Source organism: Ammospiza caudacuta, chromosome 3 (assembly GCF_027887145.1).
Source record: "Ammospiza caudacuta isolate bAmmCau1 chromosome 3, bAmmCau1.pri, whole genome shotgun sequence".
Lineage (NCBI taxonomy): Eukaryota > Metazoa > Chordata > Aves > Passeriformes > Passerellidae > Ammospiza > Ammospiza caudacuta.
The window spans coordinates 55540324-55557602 of record NC_080595.1 but is presented as its reverse complement, the minus strand read 5'-3'; the positions used below and the strand labels follow the sequence as shown (position 1 = coordinate 55557602).

The 17279-nt window shown below is 36.7% G+C and overlaps 1 protein-coding gene across 4 annotated transcripts in view; it reads right to left on the bottom strand.

Annotated features, from left to right (window-relative positions):
- Positions 1-463: 463 nt before the first annotated feature.
- The window catches only part of ADGRG6 (adhesion G protein-coupled receptor G6), a 110519-nt gene continuing 93703 nt past the window's right edge, over positions 464-17279 (bottom strand). For 2 of the 4 annotated variants that reach the window (XM_058801318.1, XM_058801319.1), the window contains 6 exons: positions 16501-16769; positions 14811-14925; positions 13492-13775; positions 9521-9622; positions 7424-7576; positions 464-3340 (listed from right to left, as the gene is read on the bottom strand). In XM_058801318.1, coding sequence (XP_058657301.1) covers positions 3165-3340; positions 7424-7576; positions 9521-9622; positions 13492-13775; positions 14811-14925; positions 16501-16769 — 1099 coding nt within the window. In that variant the 3' untranslated portion in view covers positions 464-3164. Of the gene's footprint in view, positions 3341-5386; positions 5434-6441; positions 7153-7423; positions 7577-9520; positions 9623-13491; positions 13776-14810; positions 14926-16500; positions 16770-17279 lie in introns of those variants that run through there. The other 2 variants (XM_058801320.1, XM_058801321.1) reach the window with 2 other exon arrangements.

Sequence of the window (17279 nt, the reverse complement as noted above, 5' to 3'; positions counted from 1 at the left end):
ACTTAAATGCAGGGGAGCAGATCTGACACATTTCAGCATATTTCCATCTTCTTTAGAGGTAAGCAAGTAAAGGTAGGCCATTAGTGTGTGACATTTGTTGTTTATACAGTAGTGTGTATTTATCACGTGATTGGCTGAATCAAATTTTTCAGCGGTGATCAAAGTATTATAGGTTGAATGAAAATATTGATAATGAGGGACTACATCCAGCTGCAGAGAAACAAATAGAAAGGAATAACTCCTGAGTTTTAAATTATTCATTTGTATTACTTTAAAATACCAGCCCAGCATATCGTCAGTTGCCATGATTTTCTTTTAATTTCTATGCCATGACTGCCACCGTAAATAAATGAGATTGCATAACTTCCAGGTCATTCACTGAATGTGGCATTGAATAAATTACAAAAGGGAAAGGCATATTCTGCAAAATGTGTTCCCCTGATGAGATGGAGTTAGTCTTGCACATTTATTTCCAACATTTTGGCTAGGCGTGTACCTGTCTCAAGTACTTAAAAAAACCACAAGATTATTTTCCAGAGTTCCACTGTGTAATTTTTGCCATTAAACACTAAAAAGGAAAAATAAAAGTCAACCATTCACTATTAAAAGACTTTAATTATTTGGAACACTAACATAAAAATGTTTACTTGAAAAGGTTTCTTTCCATTTTAGTCCATCTTCAAACCTGTTACACTATATTTCACTGACTAGTATTACAAATTACACTGAAAAGTTTCCTCAAAGTTGCAAAAGGTAGAGCTACAGTAAACTGTTTCACAAGTTACTTAGAAAAAACATATAAGAAATTATTCATTCCCTCTTCTTCTATGATGAAGCAGAAACTTAGCATTAAAGTAACAAGAACAGTCATTATAGTGCTAAGTATATTTGACATATTTAACCTCACAAATAAATAAATATGTACAAGGGAGGTTACAGCATGTCAACTACAAAACAGAAAGCTTTACATTGTAGAATTGAGAGCATTCAAGAGCAGCTAAGTGACACAGACAGTTTATGATTACTACATGGTAGTAAAAAAAGAGAAAAAAATCTTAATTCAGCAACAATACAGGTAGATGTACATTAAACTGATAGGTTACAGCTCAGCTTCATTCAGGATGCTGTGGGTTTTTTATTTATATATTTTTCATCTGTTATAATTTATTGATTCCTCATTTTTTTCAGGAATGTTTGCTTCTCCTTCTCTTTACTTTTGAACATCTTAATCAGGTAGAAATCTCACAGTAAGCTGCTATTACCTACAGTAGTTAAGCAAGTGGGAAGATAAAATATAAGTTCAGTAAATGCTTGTACATAATCTCTCTGTAAATTATTTCAATTATTAAAGATATCTGACAACACTCCTCCCTGTTATTAATTACAGTTTGAGTGAACGGGGCTGACCTCCATTCACACACCACAAATGTATTTGCAGTTATGAGACTGGGGTTTTGCTCAGGTCTGTGTAGTGACAGCGGTGCTCCTGGGTGGGATCCATCGGGACATCCTCCTCCCACCAGGTGTTTGCAGCCAGGGGAAATGTGCCGTTTGTGCGGTCACAGCATTAAATGATCTCTGCACACAAAAGCACGTGCAAAGAGCAGAGAAAGCACAAACCCACGTCCCTCATCACTGAGCATCCACCTGCTTGGCAACCAAAAAATCTCAGCACAACTTTATGCTCTCTGAATGCAAATAATTAAATACGTGGCTAAAAATATTTTGGCTAAAAAAGGGATAATTGAAAAAATTAAAACCTCCATTAGGAGACATTCTCCTCTGAATGCGGTACTTGAAAAAACCCTTTATGTTTCAGCACATGCCTTCAGAAACGTGCGCAGCTACAATTTTTATAAAGCTCGTCATGGGGTGAAACATGGTTCATGATGAGAAATGCCCTTCTGGCACTCAATGTCACTTGCTAATATGTCACACATTTATAGAGAGTAAAACAAGTAAGCATTTTATGCTCTTGTCTGTTCTCTGCACACAGCCCCCAAGCCCCTCAGTGTCGTGGAGACAGCATAGCAATGTGAAATCCCTTAATATTGCCTGAACATTTAAACTCTGTGCATCCAACAACCTCAGTCATGTCATCCAACAGGGCAACAAAGGGATACTGATAGTGTTATGTGCCCAGAAAAATGTTATTTATTTTTGGTAAACGTGTTCCAGGTTATCCTAATGTTGCAATGCCATCTGATGGAGGTGTCTATACATACAGTATATGTGAAGTACAGAGATTGACACTCATGGGTTTACAAAGAATTCATCTTGCATTTAAATATTTAGTCTTAAATTTTAGCACCGTCCATAGCTTTTAGATTGTCTCTGGTATATGCTGTCATATTTACCGTGTGTATTGTTATAAAAAATATGTGTAGAGAGAGTTTTAGGTATATGTTTATATAACTATATATAGTTGAATGCCTTTTTGTTATTTTGTTTTGTGAAAAAAGAACACTAAACACAGACTTGAGATGGAAGACACTGCATTTCATGCATACCAATCAATAAATGCTGAAACACAACTCTGCGTAAACTGTTTTTCTATGTATATGGATACAAATTTGCCTGCATTTACAGCATATGCTGTTTTGGTGAGTAAGGTTTGCATGATCAGGTATATTTAGGCAAAAATGTTTTAAAATAACCCTTTAAGTGGTGGTAGGGTTTTATTCACTTATGAATAAAGAGCACTAGACATTCAAGAAGCAAGAATCTAACAAGTGCCATAGGGAAAATCCATATTTTTCAAAACAAAAAGACCATCATAAAACTTCTCAATAAAAGCTTGCCTGTACTGCATGACATGTCTGCTATTTTCTCCAGGAGTCAAGACTTGCTTCTGTTTGGATTATATTATTTTAAGTTAGGCTTGTGGTTCTTCAGTCTTACAAGATTATAATTAGCTGTCCAGGCATCATGCTGGCTGGTACACATTTAAAAACAGCTCAATACCATGGTAAAAAACTGTCGTTTTCCGCAACAGTAAAAACTTTAAAAAATCAGTCCTTAAGTGGAAGCTGTTTGCAGGAGAACACTATAAACTGGGGAAAAAATAATTTAACAGATCACATTTTATGACATTCAATATTCTCAATTCCAGGCAGACATTTTGTATTCCTTTGATTTAAAAAAACAGCAAATCAGAAACCCAGTTAGAACTTTGTGCTGCGACTAAATGTGTCGGACATAATATTTTTATAGAAGCTGTCGGAGTGAGGATTGCAGTATCCTTTGACTTTGTCTATAACCTGATGGACAGGGATGATTGATGTCTGTTCTCCATCCTCCTGGGCAAAATTTGAAGATGGCTTGTCAAGAAAAACATTCTCTAAGAGGAAGAAAAAGCAACAAGAAGTAGTTAGAGCCTCTTAAGCAAATTCACAGTTCAAAAGATGTGTCACTCCCACATTGATATGCCTTCAATTGCCACTACTGCTGAACTAAATTACTGCCCTAAAATAAGTTTTTGGCTTGAGATTGCTTCTTCTAAATTCTGTTGCGATATCTGGTTTTGTGGGCAGACCTTTCAGGTATCTCTTGAAATTATCCCTCTATTATTTTGCCTAAAGTGTTACTGACTCCTATGACCTTTTAACATATTAATTTACTGCTGATGCTCTGAATCTTACAAACTAAAAATATTTTGATAGCACTGGATCTCCATAAATAGTATCTCCACATAATAAAGTACTGTAGAATGACTGTGAACAGATTTAATTATTTCAACAGTGGATGCTTTGAGCTAGGCACAGAAATAATATAATCTGCGCTGAATGTAGCAGAGGATGTCTTTCCTCCTGAAGCAGATAACCAGAGCCAAAACTTTGTGATTGCCTAGCCTCACCTTATTTTTTCCATAATGTGCAGGCTGAAAACTAAGGAGCAGAGGATGTAAAACAGGGTCTCCCTTCAGAGTCCATGAGCTAGATGTCAAGGGTGAACTGAAGAGGTAAAGAAGCAAGGCAATTCCCAGCCAGACTGGGAAAGTCCGCTTCAGCGGCTCGCATTCCTGCTGTTCAGAGAACGGTCAGTAGGTAGAGCTAACGTAGCGAGAAATGAGAAGGAGAGAGCTTGTCTCTCATTTTCTCAAGCATGCTGTCCTAAGCGAGCTCTCTGTCGTATCTCTTCCACGCAGTGAAGCTGGAATAAATTCCCTGAACCTGGGCAAGATCTGTACCACTGCAAGCCAGCAGTAAGGTGGAGCACCCTGGGAAGAAATGTCTTCTACAAGTGATATTTTTGATGGCTGTTTACAGGACCTCAATGAAGTAATCTCCTAAAATTCCTTGTTAAAGGATCATTTAAGAATTAAGCATACTACTTGAACCATGACTTCATAAAAAACTTTTCTTAGAAATAAACCAACTAGAAATGAAAAGAAAAGTAACCCATTCCTGGAAAAGTCATGATGCCAAGCCATAAAAGAGCACAAAGGAGAAATGGATTGCAGACAGAGAAATCAAAACAGTTTCACTCATTAAAACAGAAACAGGCATGTTGAGGCTTATCAGGATGAATTTTCAAAGCACGCAAGAATGTTCATGAATTACAGTGAGTAACTCCATGTCCAATGGCAAATTTCTGAGTACTGAGAGCCTTTCAAATGTATGCATTTACTAACCAATGGCTTCACATCTAAGTACAGGGTCAAAATCATGTATCCCTGAAGTGTGAGCTGTATGACCAAATTCTCTGCAGAGATCGTCTTAAGTTCTGATTCACTGAAGTGTTACAGAGAATATTTAAGTACTTTCTATAAGTAGTTTGGTTTGGGTCTGTAGACAGCTGAGGCACAAGATGCCGTAGTGACCTCTTTTGTTCACCCATGAGGGTTGATGCATTTTGTATTCAAGCAGCAGTTCATAGGTTGGCTTTCAGGCATATATAATTCATCATTAGGAGTTATTTTGGGTGCTAATGGATATAAAAATCTCAATGTCTAGAAGATTAATCCAGTAATGGCCACAGACCAAATATAAATATATTAAATTTTCTGTAATAACTTTGATAAATACTAAAGAATCTTCTGGAACCCAATCAGATTGGTTTTGCTTTTTAATGTATGCTTTGTGTATGGGTAATTTCAGGATAATCTCCTTTCCCCATACTACTGCTCACAGGCATTAATTTCAGGACATTAATGTCCGTTTTCTAAAATGGTATCCTCTAAATGCTGTGTGCCCCATGCAGAGTGCAGACACCCAGAGTTTGAAGCATGCTTGTCCTTTGATTGAGCATCAGTGGTGCAAGATGTAATAGAAATAAGCAGCATTTCTGATTAGCAAAATCCTCTGTGTCAATGAGGACATCATGCAAGAAGCATCCCTCCACCCTGTTCCAACCATGCATTCAACAAAAGCAATTCTCACTTTACCTGTAATGCTCCACCACTGATGAGGAAAGGGCCTTAGAAGACATTATCTACACCACAAACACATGAATGCTTGTGTCAATTCCAGGGAGCACATTATTACCGTATGTATCAACAAGACTTGCCAAGACATGTAGCTATGGCATTCTTTGCCTGCAATTTAGCTAAGTTGGCAAACTGAGAAGTTCAGCTGTATTAACAATCAGAATCTGAATATTATTTTATATTACTTTTATTATTTTTACACATGAGAAGATATGTCAGTATTTAAAAACCTAGTGTTATCAAAAATTCCCGTGGAGTATCACAATAACGTGTATTTTGGAGAACAAAGTGAAATGTATTAAAATTAAAAAAATAAAAAGAAAACTGTTGTATTCTCTTAATGTCCAAAAATTCTTCATATTAAAAACTTTGATTGCATTAAGAACTGCAATCCTTTTAAGCAATAATTTACGCATGGGATTAAGCTAATAATTTTTGAAGAATATATATGAGCAAGTTTCTTTTAACTTTACTATTTCTTATCTGGAACAGTTTATTTGTTTTGCTTCAAGAACACCTTGCAAAAACTCCAGCACTAAGTCTTCTTAATTGATAGCCACATATTAAAGATGCTGTTTGTGGAAGACTGCTGGCAGAAGTGCTCCTGCAGGGAAGAGATGAATGAACAGGGCAGCTGGGTGCACTGCACACCAAACCTGACCTGGCAGCAGGGACAGGCAGCCCAGGGAGGCAGGCACCAGCCCTGTGCTCTCAGTGCAGTTGTGAATAGCAGTCCTGAGAGCAAGCTCAGGTGCTATCAGTCATCAAGAATTTCTAAGATACTTCTCATTTTTACTGTATTCAAAGCAGATGTACTTTCTGCATGTCCTTGATAAAGTTTTAAGCCCTTAAAATGCCTGATGCACAATCCCTCATGCTAATGGACACACTGAATCTTGGTCAGTGAGAAAACAACAGTGTAATTAATTTTAAAAAAAGGAGTGTTTGTGCCTAACTGGAGCAGGTAATGATCATCAATTAAAATAATAGAAGGTATTTCCAGAAAACTATGCCATGCATCAAGAAAGGTGAGTGTCCCATCGTAAATGAGACATTGGGGGCTTAACAAAAATAATTAATACTTCAGAAATAACATAACTTGCATTCTAATGAAATCATCTGCTTCATATCTGAACATATTTTTCTGATAAATATTTTAAAACAAGTAAACACACCTTCGAGTTAAATATGGTCGCAGATTTTATTTCCACTATATTTATAAAATAGTATTGCATAATAATGCTATGTGACTTTACACAGGACAAAAACATGCAGTCACAAAACCAGAGTAACAAAAAAAATCTGAACTATATAAGTGAATTTCTGAAATATTATCTCAGACACAACCAAACTTGCAAATCATTCCAGCTGCTCTCTTTCTTTGCTCCCTTAAAGTCTTAAGATTAGCACATTTTCACGGTATGAGTGGAATACAGATGATGCCTTTTATTACATATGCCATTGATATCTAAATAAATAAGCAGTAGATACGGCTATTTGCAGAAGGGCAAGACAATGCATACTCTGGGAACACAGTATCCATTTCCGAGTAGGCTCCATTTGTCGTTTTACCCATAAATGTTTTACAGTTAGATGAAAGGAGTTTAACCAAGACAATCAGCTGTGGACTTGAACTCTGAAGACTTGATTCCTATTTCCAGCTGTACTGCCAGCTTTCATGTTACCTTGGGTGAAGAACGCCATCTCTCTGTGCTTTGGCTACCCTGTGTTTACAATAGGATAATAAGCAAAATTTGCTTTCATCAAGCCTATTTCATTTAGTATGGGAACATATTGGAGCTCAGATCTATATATTGGATATATTGCACATTAGGTAATGGTTCTTATTAAAGAGTAACATATATTTAAAAAATACCGGCACTATATGAATTGATGAAATTTTCTCTCTTTTACCTTGGGGTAGAAATGCTTGCTGTGCCTTTAACACAAACCTGTGTGCTCACAGATGCACTGGGTTGCAATGCAAGAACTCACCTGTATGGCTGTTTCGTTTGCAATATGTATTTGTCGTAGATTTTGACTTGGATGTTAGGTAGGTTGAATTGGAGCCAATGGAACTAGAGGATAAGGATTTCCCAAGATTATCGGAACTCTTCTTTATAATATTGGTTGCTGTTTTGCTCCAATCTAAAAATGATTGAGAAGTTTTACATTTAATAACTACCGTAATAAATACCTAATTTTTTCAATTATGATTATTTCAAATATCTGATGCATTTCTTAGTATTGCTTATAACAAATACCCCTTCCTTTTCCTGTTAGGTATCCTCTTTGGTTCTTAAGAATGATAAAAGTATTCCAACTTGATTTACTCTACTAAAACAGTTGAAATTGGTGGCTCTAACATTCTAACAATAGTTTGTCTGTACAGCAGAACTGCAAGTATGACCTGGCTTTCCAGAATGCAGAAGAGCAGAGGAGCTCTGTAGCAGTATAGGGCTTTCCAGACCTGAAGAGCAAAATCCAAAGGTGATAGGATCATTTACAATGATCTTATCATCCGAGGGCTTGATCTGCAGCTGCTGCTGTGGAAGATACTACATACTAACAACTAGCTTGTTGTTTGGCATATTGGTGCACAATTTACATAATAAAGTTTATTCAGTAGTTCACATTTAAAGAATTTGGTCCAAACATTAACACAATAGGCTCCTATGCTGGAACAACTTCTAAAATGAAATTAAATAGCTAATACCATTAAACTGACTGAAGAAAACTAACATTTAAAAACTCACCACAAATATCCCAATACCAGTAGAATAAAAGTAGGTAACTAGTTTTTGTACCATACAATTTTGGTAAGTGCAGGAGGTTTCACAATTTAGTCATCTTGCTGTTATTCACTGTTATTTCACTTCAATTAAATTCACAAAATGAAAGAGAAGTCCAAGCCAAAGACACGTGGGCCATTTTAGTCTTGATTTAAATCAAGTCAAATTATAGTAAATTGTTGCTAGAGTGTTCAGTTTTGCAAGTTCACATTTGATTTCTATTTCACTGTTCTGCCTGAAAACAGTGTCAGGTTCATGGAGATTAAAACCAACCCATGGAGATAAACTGGTTTACGCCAGACATAATGACATCACATTAACCATACCACTGAAATATTCAAATCCTTAATGTTTTTATTTCTACCATATTCATATTTATTTCTACCATATTCACAAGCTGCCCAACAGCAGCACAAAAAAAAAAAAAAGGAAATAATTTGATCTATCTTTGTTTATCAGTTCAGGAGTTACAGGATTAATCACATAGAAACTGAACATATGAAATAAATTGGATGGCTGATCAGAATGAAAATGATTTTCCTAGTTTGTATTAACCCTTTGAAATAATGAATGAAGTTCTCTTACTACAAAATGAAAGTTTACCATAGAAAGCAATGACCTTATGTCACCTTACACCAGCTGTAGATTTGAACACTGGTCCTTGAACAAGAACCATGTGAGAAAGAATTATATGGTCCAAATCACCACATCAGACAGCAAAGGAAGAGCCAGTAGCCTGAACAAAGCAGTCCTATGGCCATCCAAGATGGCCAAAGGTGCAGGAAACTGTAAGTATAGTGGCCCAAGCATTGGACTTCTCATGCGTCCAAACCAACATCTCTCCTTTCACTCTGACTGTTCCAGATGAAGGTGAACTTCATTTCTAGAACCTAATCAGGCTTCTGTTAAGGAAATTTTCTACATTTCTGAGTCTCTAATAGTCTCTGAATTCAGTGGCAAAGGACAGGACAAAAAGGCAAAGATTAAAGCAAAAGAAGTCGTAATATTTCTATGCAACTTTTTAGAATTGTTCGCACATCAGCTTAACCATACACGCAATTCAAAGTCAACATACTTTATTATAGGAGAAAATGAATAAGACTGGGCTTGGAATGACAAAGTTTGAATCTCTGGATTTTTTATGTTTTATTTTATTTTTAGGGTCTGATGGGCCTTCCAAAACCATCACCCATATCTGTGGCTTACCTTGTATGATATTAAAATAACATAGCAAGCTGTTTTCCTGGACTTTTATAGACAAATGCAGCACCTAAGGAGGGGAGCAGTGAACTGCCTTTACCTGAATTGTCTGCCAGTCGGAATCTGCCACAACAGAGATGTCTCCTCCACTGTTTCTGCACATTTTCTTTCATAGCACAATGGAATACAAATATAAACAAACCTGTGACAAAAGAAAATGAACACCAAATGAAGCATGTACTTATAAACAGATTAACTGAAATTTGTAATCAGAAGACAATGAAGTACAAACAAAAAAAAAATCAACTTAATATTTTGTTATTGCTATCCATGCATCATTTAAGAGGTATGGAAATTAACTAAAGTTTTCCCATCTTCTAGTTGCCATGTAAGTATGTGTAAATATACTCTGTATATCAGAATACAGAGATTAGGATGCCTTTTATTGGCATTGCTCTGTGTTCATGTTTTTTTCTTTCCTTTTTATTTTTCTTAGCGGAAAATGATTGAAAGGTCCTTTCTTTGAGGCAAATGACTATTCTGCACCCAACAGGACTGCAAGAGAGAGAGACTGCAAAATAAACACCAACAGTATTATATTAGCAAGGAGATATTTTATCCCCTGGATATGGTTCTCTATGTACAGAACTGTGGGATGTATTCTTTTAAAACCAGACATCTTGTAAATAGCATTTAGGGGTGTCCTAATGTAGTGGGTTGAGTGCTGGCCAAGTGCTGAAAAAGCACACATGGATTTATGTGCATCACATGCACATACTTTAATGATTATGAAAATTAATATGCTCACAAGTTCTGATTAGGAGTCCAGCTTCTTGCTCCCAAAGAAAACTAACAGATTTTCATACTCAATTGTAACAAATGTGTTTAAGAATGTTTTTGTGGAGTTGATTTTTCTCATGAAATTTTAAAGTTTTTATTTTCAAGACAGGAGATAAGCATCCTACCATGTGATAAGGTAGGTCTTAACAGGGCGTATGATATGTTTTCATCACCTACAGATGTACTTTGGAGCTAAATATAGTAGTTGGAAATGCTCCTGAATCTTCTCAGGCTGGCACTGGCTGTGGAATCTTTTGTTGTTCTGTGGCTTAGCCTATTTCTTGTTTTACTTGTACTGTCTGTGAGAGAGCCAACCCGAGGCTGAACACCTGACAGCAAAATGCTATTGCAAGGTTCCTCATGATTTTATCTTAGATGTGAATAAATGCTACATAATGTGTGCAAACATGGTCAAGTAGCTTCCTCTAAAACCATTTCTTTATGATCATCATGACTAGTTCTGAACACTAATGTCTACTATGTTTCAGCTGTCATAACACAATGGCAGGGTATAGCTTGGATTATAATGTTTTGGAGAATCAAATTATCTTGTCTCCTCCAAACTGCTGAGGCCTAATTTTGCAGTAATGCATGTCATTGAATTGGACTTGTATTTGCTTATCAGGCCATGTTGAGACCTCTGGAATCAGTTAACTACAGGTAGGGGCTGGGTCATGAGACACAATATTTCCAAAGTTTTTCAAGAGCTGATGGGGAAAAAAAGGAAAAGCACATTTTAAAAAAGGCATGACCTAATGCATCTCAAATGTGACCTTTCTTGGATTATGGTTACTGTATTAGCATTTGGTAAAATATTTTTCTGCAACCACTATCAGCTCTTATAGGGCTGGTGATATGAAGCTGTTTGTGGCCCAAAGTTCTTCTTAGGGCTTTTACACAGCTTACAAACTTAGTAAATCAATGCTTAATTAAACTGCAGTGAATGTTCTGAATATTTAAAAAGAAAATGCATATTCCATAGTAATGCAAAACAAATGTACTGCATTAAGTACTTTGCCTTTGCCCTGTCTGGGCTTGGTCTCCAGAATTTTTTTCTCTGTATTTCATTATTCATTAAGTTTACAATGTGCTTTTAGTAGTACAGCTTTGGTTTTGGTTCCCAGAGACAAATCAGACTCTAGGCTTGGTTCTAACTTGGCTCTGACTTGAAAGTATTTGGCTTGTCCAGGCATATATATAAAATGAGCAGCCAAAAAAGAAATGTTCCCATATTTTTTACTCTGAGCGTCAAGGAGAGAGCGTCAAGAATTTCCTTTGTAGATGAAACAGCAAAGTACAGTAACACTAACAGTTGCTGCAATTTGCTTTTTCATTGCCAGTGCACAGAAAACTGCTGCTGGAGGCTGCTGGTATGGCTTGAAATACTCATGCAGCTTTCAAAAACATGAGAGAGAACAGATGCATTTACCAACATCTCCATAATTAAGCTGCTAATACTGATGAGAAACTTGCCATATTGAAATGCTTTTTGCTGCTAGGGAATGCTTTCTGATACACATTTGCCCCATTCCATCCCCTTACTGCTACATGAACACTGCACCAGTTATATAGGATGTGAAACATCCTCTTCCTTTATTCTTTAGCTTTGCCTAGCTCTTTCTGACACAGCAATAAGTACCTTCAGAGAGAAGATTTTTATCTCCTATTGCTTGATCTGACGTGCCTGAGCATAGACGGCATCATCATTGCTACCACAATCCATGAAAATCTCATCACTCTTCTTTTTACATTTACTTCTCATCTTTTTCAGTTTCATCTTCTGACTCAGCTGTGTTCCAAATATTCATCTTCCATTAAATAGTGCCATTACCCCACTTAGGAAGTGTTGATCAACCTTGTATGCACTCTGCACATACAAGCTTAATTGATTGCAGTGGAAATTCTGGTTACAGAGAACTTGTTCAATTTGACCCTTGGCAAGATTTTCAGAATTTAAGTCTTTTTTCATGTTCTTCCCATACTTCTGATCTCTCTAGGCCTGTCTGAATTTCTAACACAGACACAATGCTGTAAATACTTCATTAGGCTGCTAGGGGAGTATCAGAATGCGTCCTTTGGAAAAAACAGTCTCTAGTAAGAACACCACATCCAAATATTTTTTGTTATTTTGCTTAGCATTTTAGGTTGAAACTGACCCAAACAAAAACCCACAACATGCTTCTCTTTCCATGAAAGCTCAATAAATCTTTCAGCACAGTAAATGCATCTCAACTGTATCAGATAAAATCGGCACAGAGAGATATTAAGTACTTTTTCCGTAAAGAGAAGATATTTTGCTGACCCTAAGAAAATTTCATTTTTATCTCAATATTTGTGTTGCATAACATGTTTCCTTCAATGACATTCTTGAGTTTGCTTTTTGGGGTTTTCTGGGTTCCCATTCCCCTTCCCCCCAGCAAGTTTAATTTTTATGTCAATATGTATATGGCATAACACATGGGCTTCCAATATCCTCAAGGTTTTCTCTTCATTGCATATTTAGCTGTTCTTTATAGGTGGATAGGGCAAGCACTAGTAGAGAATTTTATGGCAATTGAGACATATGCAAATTTTAGCTCTGAGTTAAATTTTTATAAATATCAGCTATATAATTCTGTAATTTATAACCACATGATTATAATTTACAGCATTTTTCAGAAAGACAAGCTATGCTGGAAAAGTGAAATATTGAAAACTTGAGTAACAGAAAGAAAAATAATCTGACTGTAACAGTCACTGGATTTTTCTTAAGCAAAGAATATCCCATATGTCTCTGCTATCTCTCCACAATGAGACAGGACTGAATTTTATTTTATGAGTTTCTCATGCCTTAATAAAATATTTATGAGTTTCACAGATTCCCTACAGAAATAAAGTAAGGAAAAAGGCTTCCTATATTTGTTATAATCAGTGAAAGGAAATGCTGAAGGTCATATAGCATGTATCTCAACAGAGAACACTACAGAATGTTAGCTAGGGAGAGCTCTATTTATAATATAGCTCATTTTATGGAAGAAGACATTGAAACCATAATTAATTTACATAAGATATTCAAACACCTGTAGCTGATATTGTTATTCCACATAAGGGGAAACTAATGATGGTTAAATATCAAAAGAAAACCTGGAGAGCCTGGGTATGAGTTTCCCTGGTCCAATCACTGGGCATAGCATGCCCCAGAACAGTAATGGATCAAATATTATTCATTCACGGCACAAAAATTCAGCTTACCTTGCAATGAATTGAAAATTGAGAAGAGGTACAGGAAAGCAAGAGTTAAGGGACCCCAGGCAAAAAAGGCAAAGCCCCATGTCATGCCCAGGAGGAAGGTCAGGCTGACCACGCTGCGGAGATTCCTCAGGATCTCTTCCTTGAGGCTCCGGTTGGTTCTCTTCCCATTCCTCCCGCAGATTTGCACCATCACCACGATGAACATGGCAACATTCATTAGAAACATGATTCCAAAGTAGCCGGCACAAGTCACGTAAAAGACAACTTCATTCTTGATCCAGCAGCTGCAAAAAAATTTAAAATAAAATAAAGTAAAATAAAATAAAATAAAGGAGCATTTTTGGTTAATGGAAACTGTCCTTCCATTAATCATACAACTAAAGGAAAATGAGCTGATTTCTGATACCACCGATGCAGAAATATAGTGTAGAATGAAACATTTGTCCATTTTCTGTTTGGAAACAGGATGAAGCCCAGAGGCATCTTAAGTGACTATGGCCTATAGTACTAAAATATGAGAAATCTGAGGGTTGTATCACATTTTAGTTAAAACTAGTTAGAAAAAGTGGGAAATGGTGGGAACTGTAATCCCATCATGAACAAAGTTCAGACTCAGTACACAAAAATTCACTGCTGTCATCTGTGTGAAGCCTTGAGTGCTTTAGAAACAGAATGGGCAAACTTGGATCTTCACTGTCAAAATCTCAAGTTTCTACCACTGGAGCTAAAGAAGAACTTGAACATGACTGTAGAAGAAGCAGGACTTTTGAGGTAGCCATTTGACAGACAGCCATAGGAGAGCTCTAACTAATTCTTCTTGCAGCAAATGGCCTGAAAGCTCAGCATGAAACTATAATAAAATTTAAAAAATTAAAGTTTTATTTATCATAATGAGGCTTTGCCAGGCAAGGAAAAGAGCACTCACATAAAAATTTTGGCATTTGGAGTTATTATCTGGACTTCAAGAGAAGAACATAGAGGACTATTGAACTACATTGGCAAAAGGCTGCTTGATTTACAAAGGAAACTATTTTTATACAAATTCTTTCTTTGGTCTTACCTAGAAAAAATACTTTTCATTTAAGACAAACCAAAACAAGTATTTTTATTTTATTTTCATGAAAAAAACTTTTGCCAGAGGCATGTTTGTTCCTGGCATTGGGTAATGCAGATTTACCTCCAATTTTCATAACAGCCTTCTTCACGTTACAGATCTTAATCATTCAGAGTTTTGCCCCTTTTTGCTTGTTTAATGCACCATTGACTTTTCCAAAGCAACTATAAATGCTAAATTTCAAGAGATCAAAAGAAATACTCACAAGTCATCTCCTCCTTGCCCGCTCGCATCTCTGCCATATAACTGTTTGCCATAAATATGACTTGCATTTCTATTAGCACTTGCTAAAACAATTGCTATCACCAGAGCTGGCAAACCTGTAACACAAGAAAACTCGTGAGCTGTCAAATCTCCTAAACTTTCAAATTCACAGGGCTAAGCTGAATTACTGATATCTCTATCCCTATTACTTTAGTGCACAGCATCCTGAGAAAACTGCACTGAGAAGGTAGAAGGAAATAATTTTCCAAACAGTACAAGTATATAGAACTATCAAAACAATTAACAGGCATTAATGAATAAGCCTTGTAATGTTCTGTAAGGTAGAAGAAGTTTGGTATGTGATAAAGAAAATAAAGTAAAATAATTAACTAAAGTAAAATAATATCCCTTAATTGCCCAAAGTTAAATTTGCAGCTGCACACAGGCTCTCATCATACAGAGAAAAGATTAACAAATTATTGCAAAAATAGGATCTAGTGGAGGAATTTTTTGAGGTATTTTTTTATGCTAATGTGAATTCATAAACTTGCGTAACTGGGGAACACGAACTTAAATCTGTAATTTCTCCACTGTTTCTTTCAACCACATTATATTATCTGCGCCATATTATATACCTTCTACAGCACTATACATATTATATGTGGTCCCTTTGCTTCCGTAAAACAAAATATGTATTTTTTAATAAAAAAGCAGAGGGAGTATTTGGGAAAATGGACAACTACGCAGAAGAAAACTCTGCAGAAAGGTACAGCTCACACAAAAGAAATGCATGTTTCCTGATATGCCTTATTTACATGTCTTATCCTTGCTATAACAGAACAGATTCAAAGGGGAAGAGGTTAATTTGCTTTTCCGACCACTCAGTCCTTGTCCTCTGCTGAGGTTGCCAAAGAGGATGCTAGTTGCCAATGGAAAGACATCAATTATCAGCTGCACTGAGGTCAGTGCTCTAGCCTAAGGTTAATGGCTTTGCATTGTGTTGTATTATTTCAAACACAATATGCGCATTCAGGGAGAAACCACAGATTCCTGATACAGACAAAAATGAAGAATAAAAGTCTTGCTGCCTGAGCCTTGCAGTTATTTTTCAGTATTACTTTTTCCATTTCTGTCCTGCTGTGTACATTGCTTAGGGCAGCCAGGATCTCTTGGTGGTTTAAACGCTGTGCTGAATCTCAGAAAATTTTGGTTGTTTGTCATTCCACAATAGGCTTTGTGCTTGTTGGCAAGAAAATTTAAGCTGGAATTAAAGTTTTTGAAAGTCAATGCAAAATCTCCATAGGCTTTGCAGTAACTGCAAAAGTTTCTGCATTCATTGTGTGACACAGTGCTCCAACTCTGACACAGCACTCACATTTCCCCTCTGCCACTCTGGCCTCTTTGGAAAACAAGACCAGTTTATCTGGTCTCTCCACTCATTCTGGGGCTGGGAGCTGCCCTGGGTGGGGAGTGCCAGGGAGAGTGTATTTACACAGAAGCACACGGGGGAACTCGGTGACAGAGAGGGCTGGCTGCTTGCCGGCACTGCTGCAGGCTGGGGAAGGAAACCACACACTGATATAAATTCTACTCTGTATTCCTGATAGAGAGCTTTTATATAGCAGCATTTACAAAAAGCATTTTATACAGCAGCATCCATCCTATGTAAAGATTGTGTCTATTGAACTCACCCCAGCCAATGATGCAAAACTTCAGTATGTATCGCCGTATGTACGTGTTGAACACCTTCACTAGAGCAATGTACATGTGAACAGCTTCCAGTCCCATCCATGTAAAGGTGGCCAGAAGAAAAAAGTGCAAAAGTGCAGCCACAGCTATGCAGAGGCCATCAATATCAAAGGATGCAATCCAGCCATCGAGCAAAAAAATCAGGTTAAGAAAGAGCAGGGCTGTGCTCAGATTCATCAGGATTTTGGATGGATAATCTCGTCGTAGCTTCCTAATGAGAGAAGCACAGGTGCACATGATTAACTTGCTGCAATTACACAAACTACCTCCTGCAGCTGGGCTTACCCCTTCACAAAGTCAATAAAAGCACAAGGAACCCCTTCCAACTCAGTTTGTGCAATAAGACATTGTGTATTTCTGTGTGGGATTGTTGAAGGTTTCAGCTGCATGTGGTGGGAGTAAGCTACCAGTTCTTTGGGTCCATGATGAGCTAATTAACTGCTGCAATATTTTAACAACTGATTTTTTTATTAAAAAAACCCCAAACCTTTAAACTAAATATAAACCAGTACTTTTTATTGTAAATGAAAACAAAAATAGTATAGCTGACCAGAAGGTCCTCTGTGTTCTATTCATATGTGGCCTTATATGTTAGCTTAGTTTTTGGAATATATTGTCCAGTGGATGTGGTTTTCTGTTTGTTTTCAAATAGTCTCAGGAAGAGCGAAAAACATGTAATTTTTTTAAACTGATCCCCACTGAAATGTGCGTAATAAGGGGC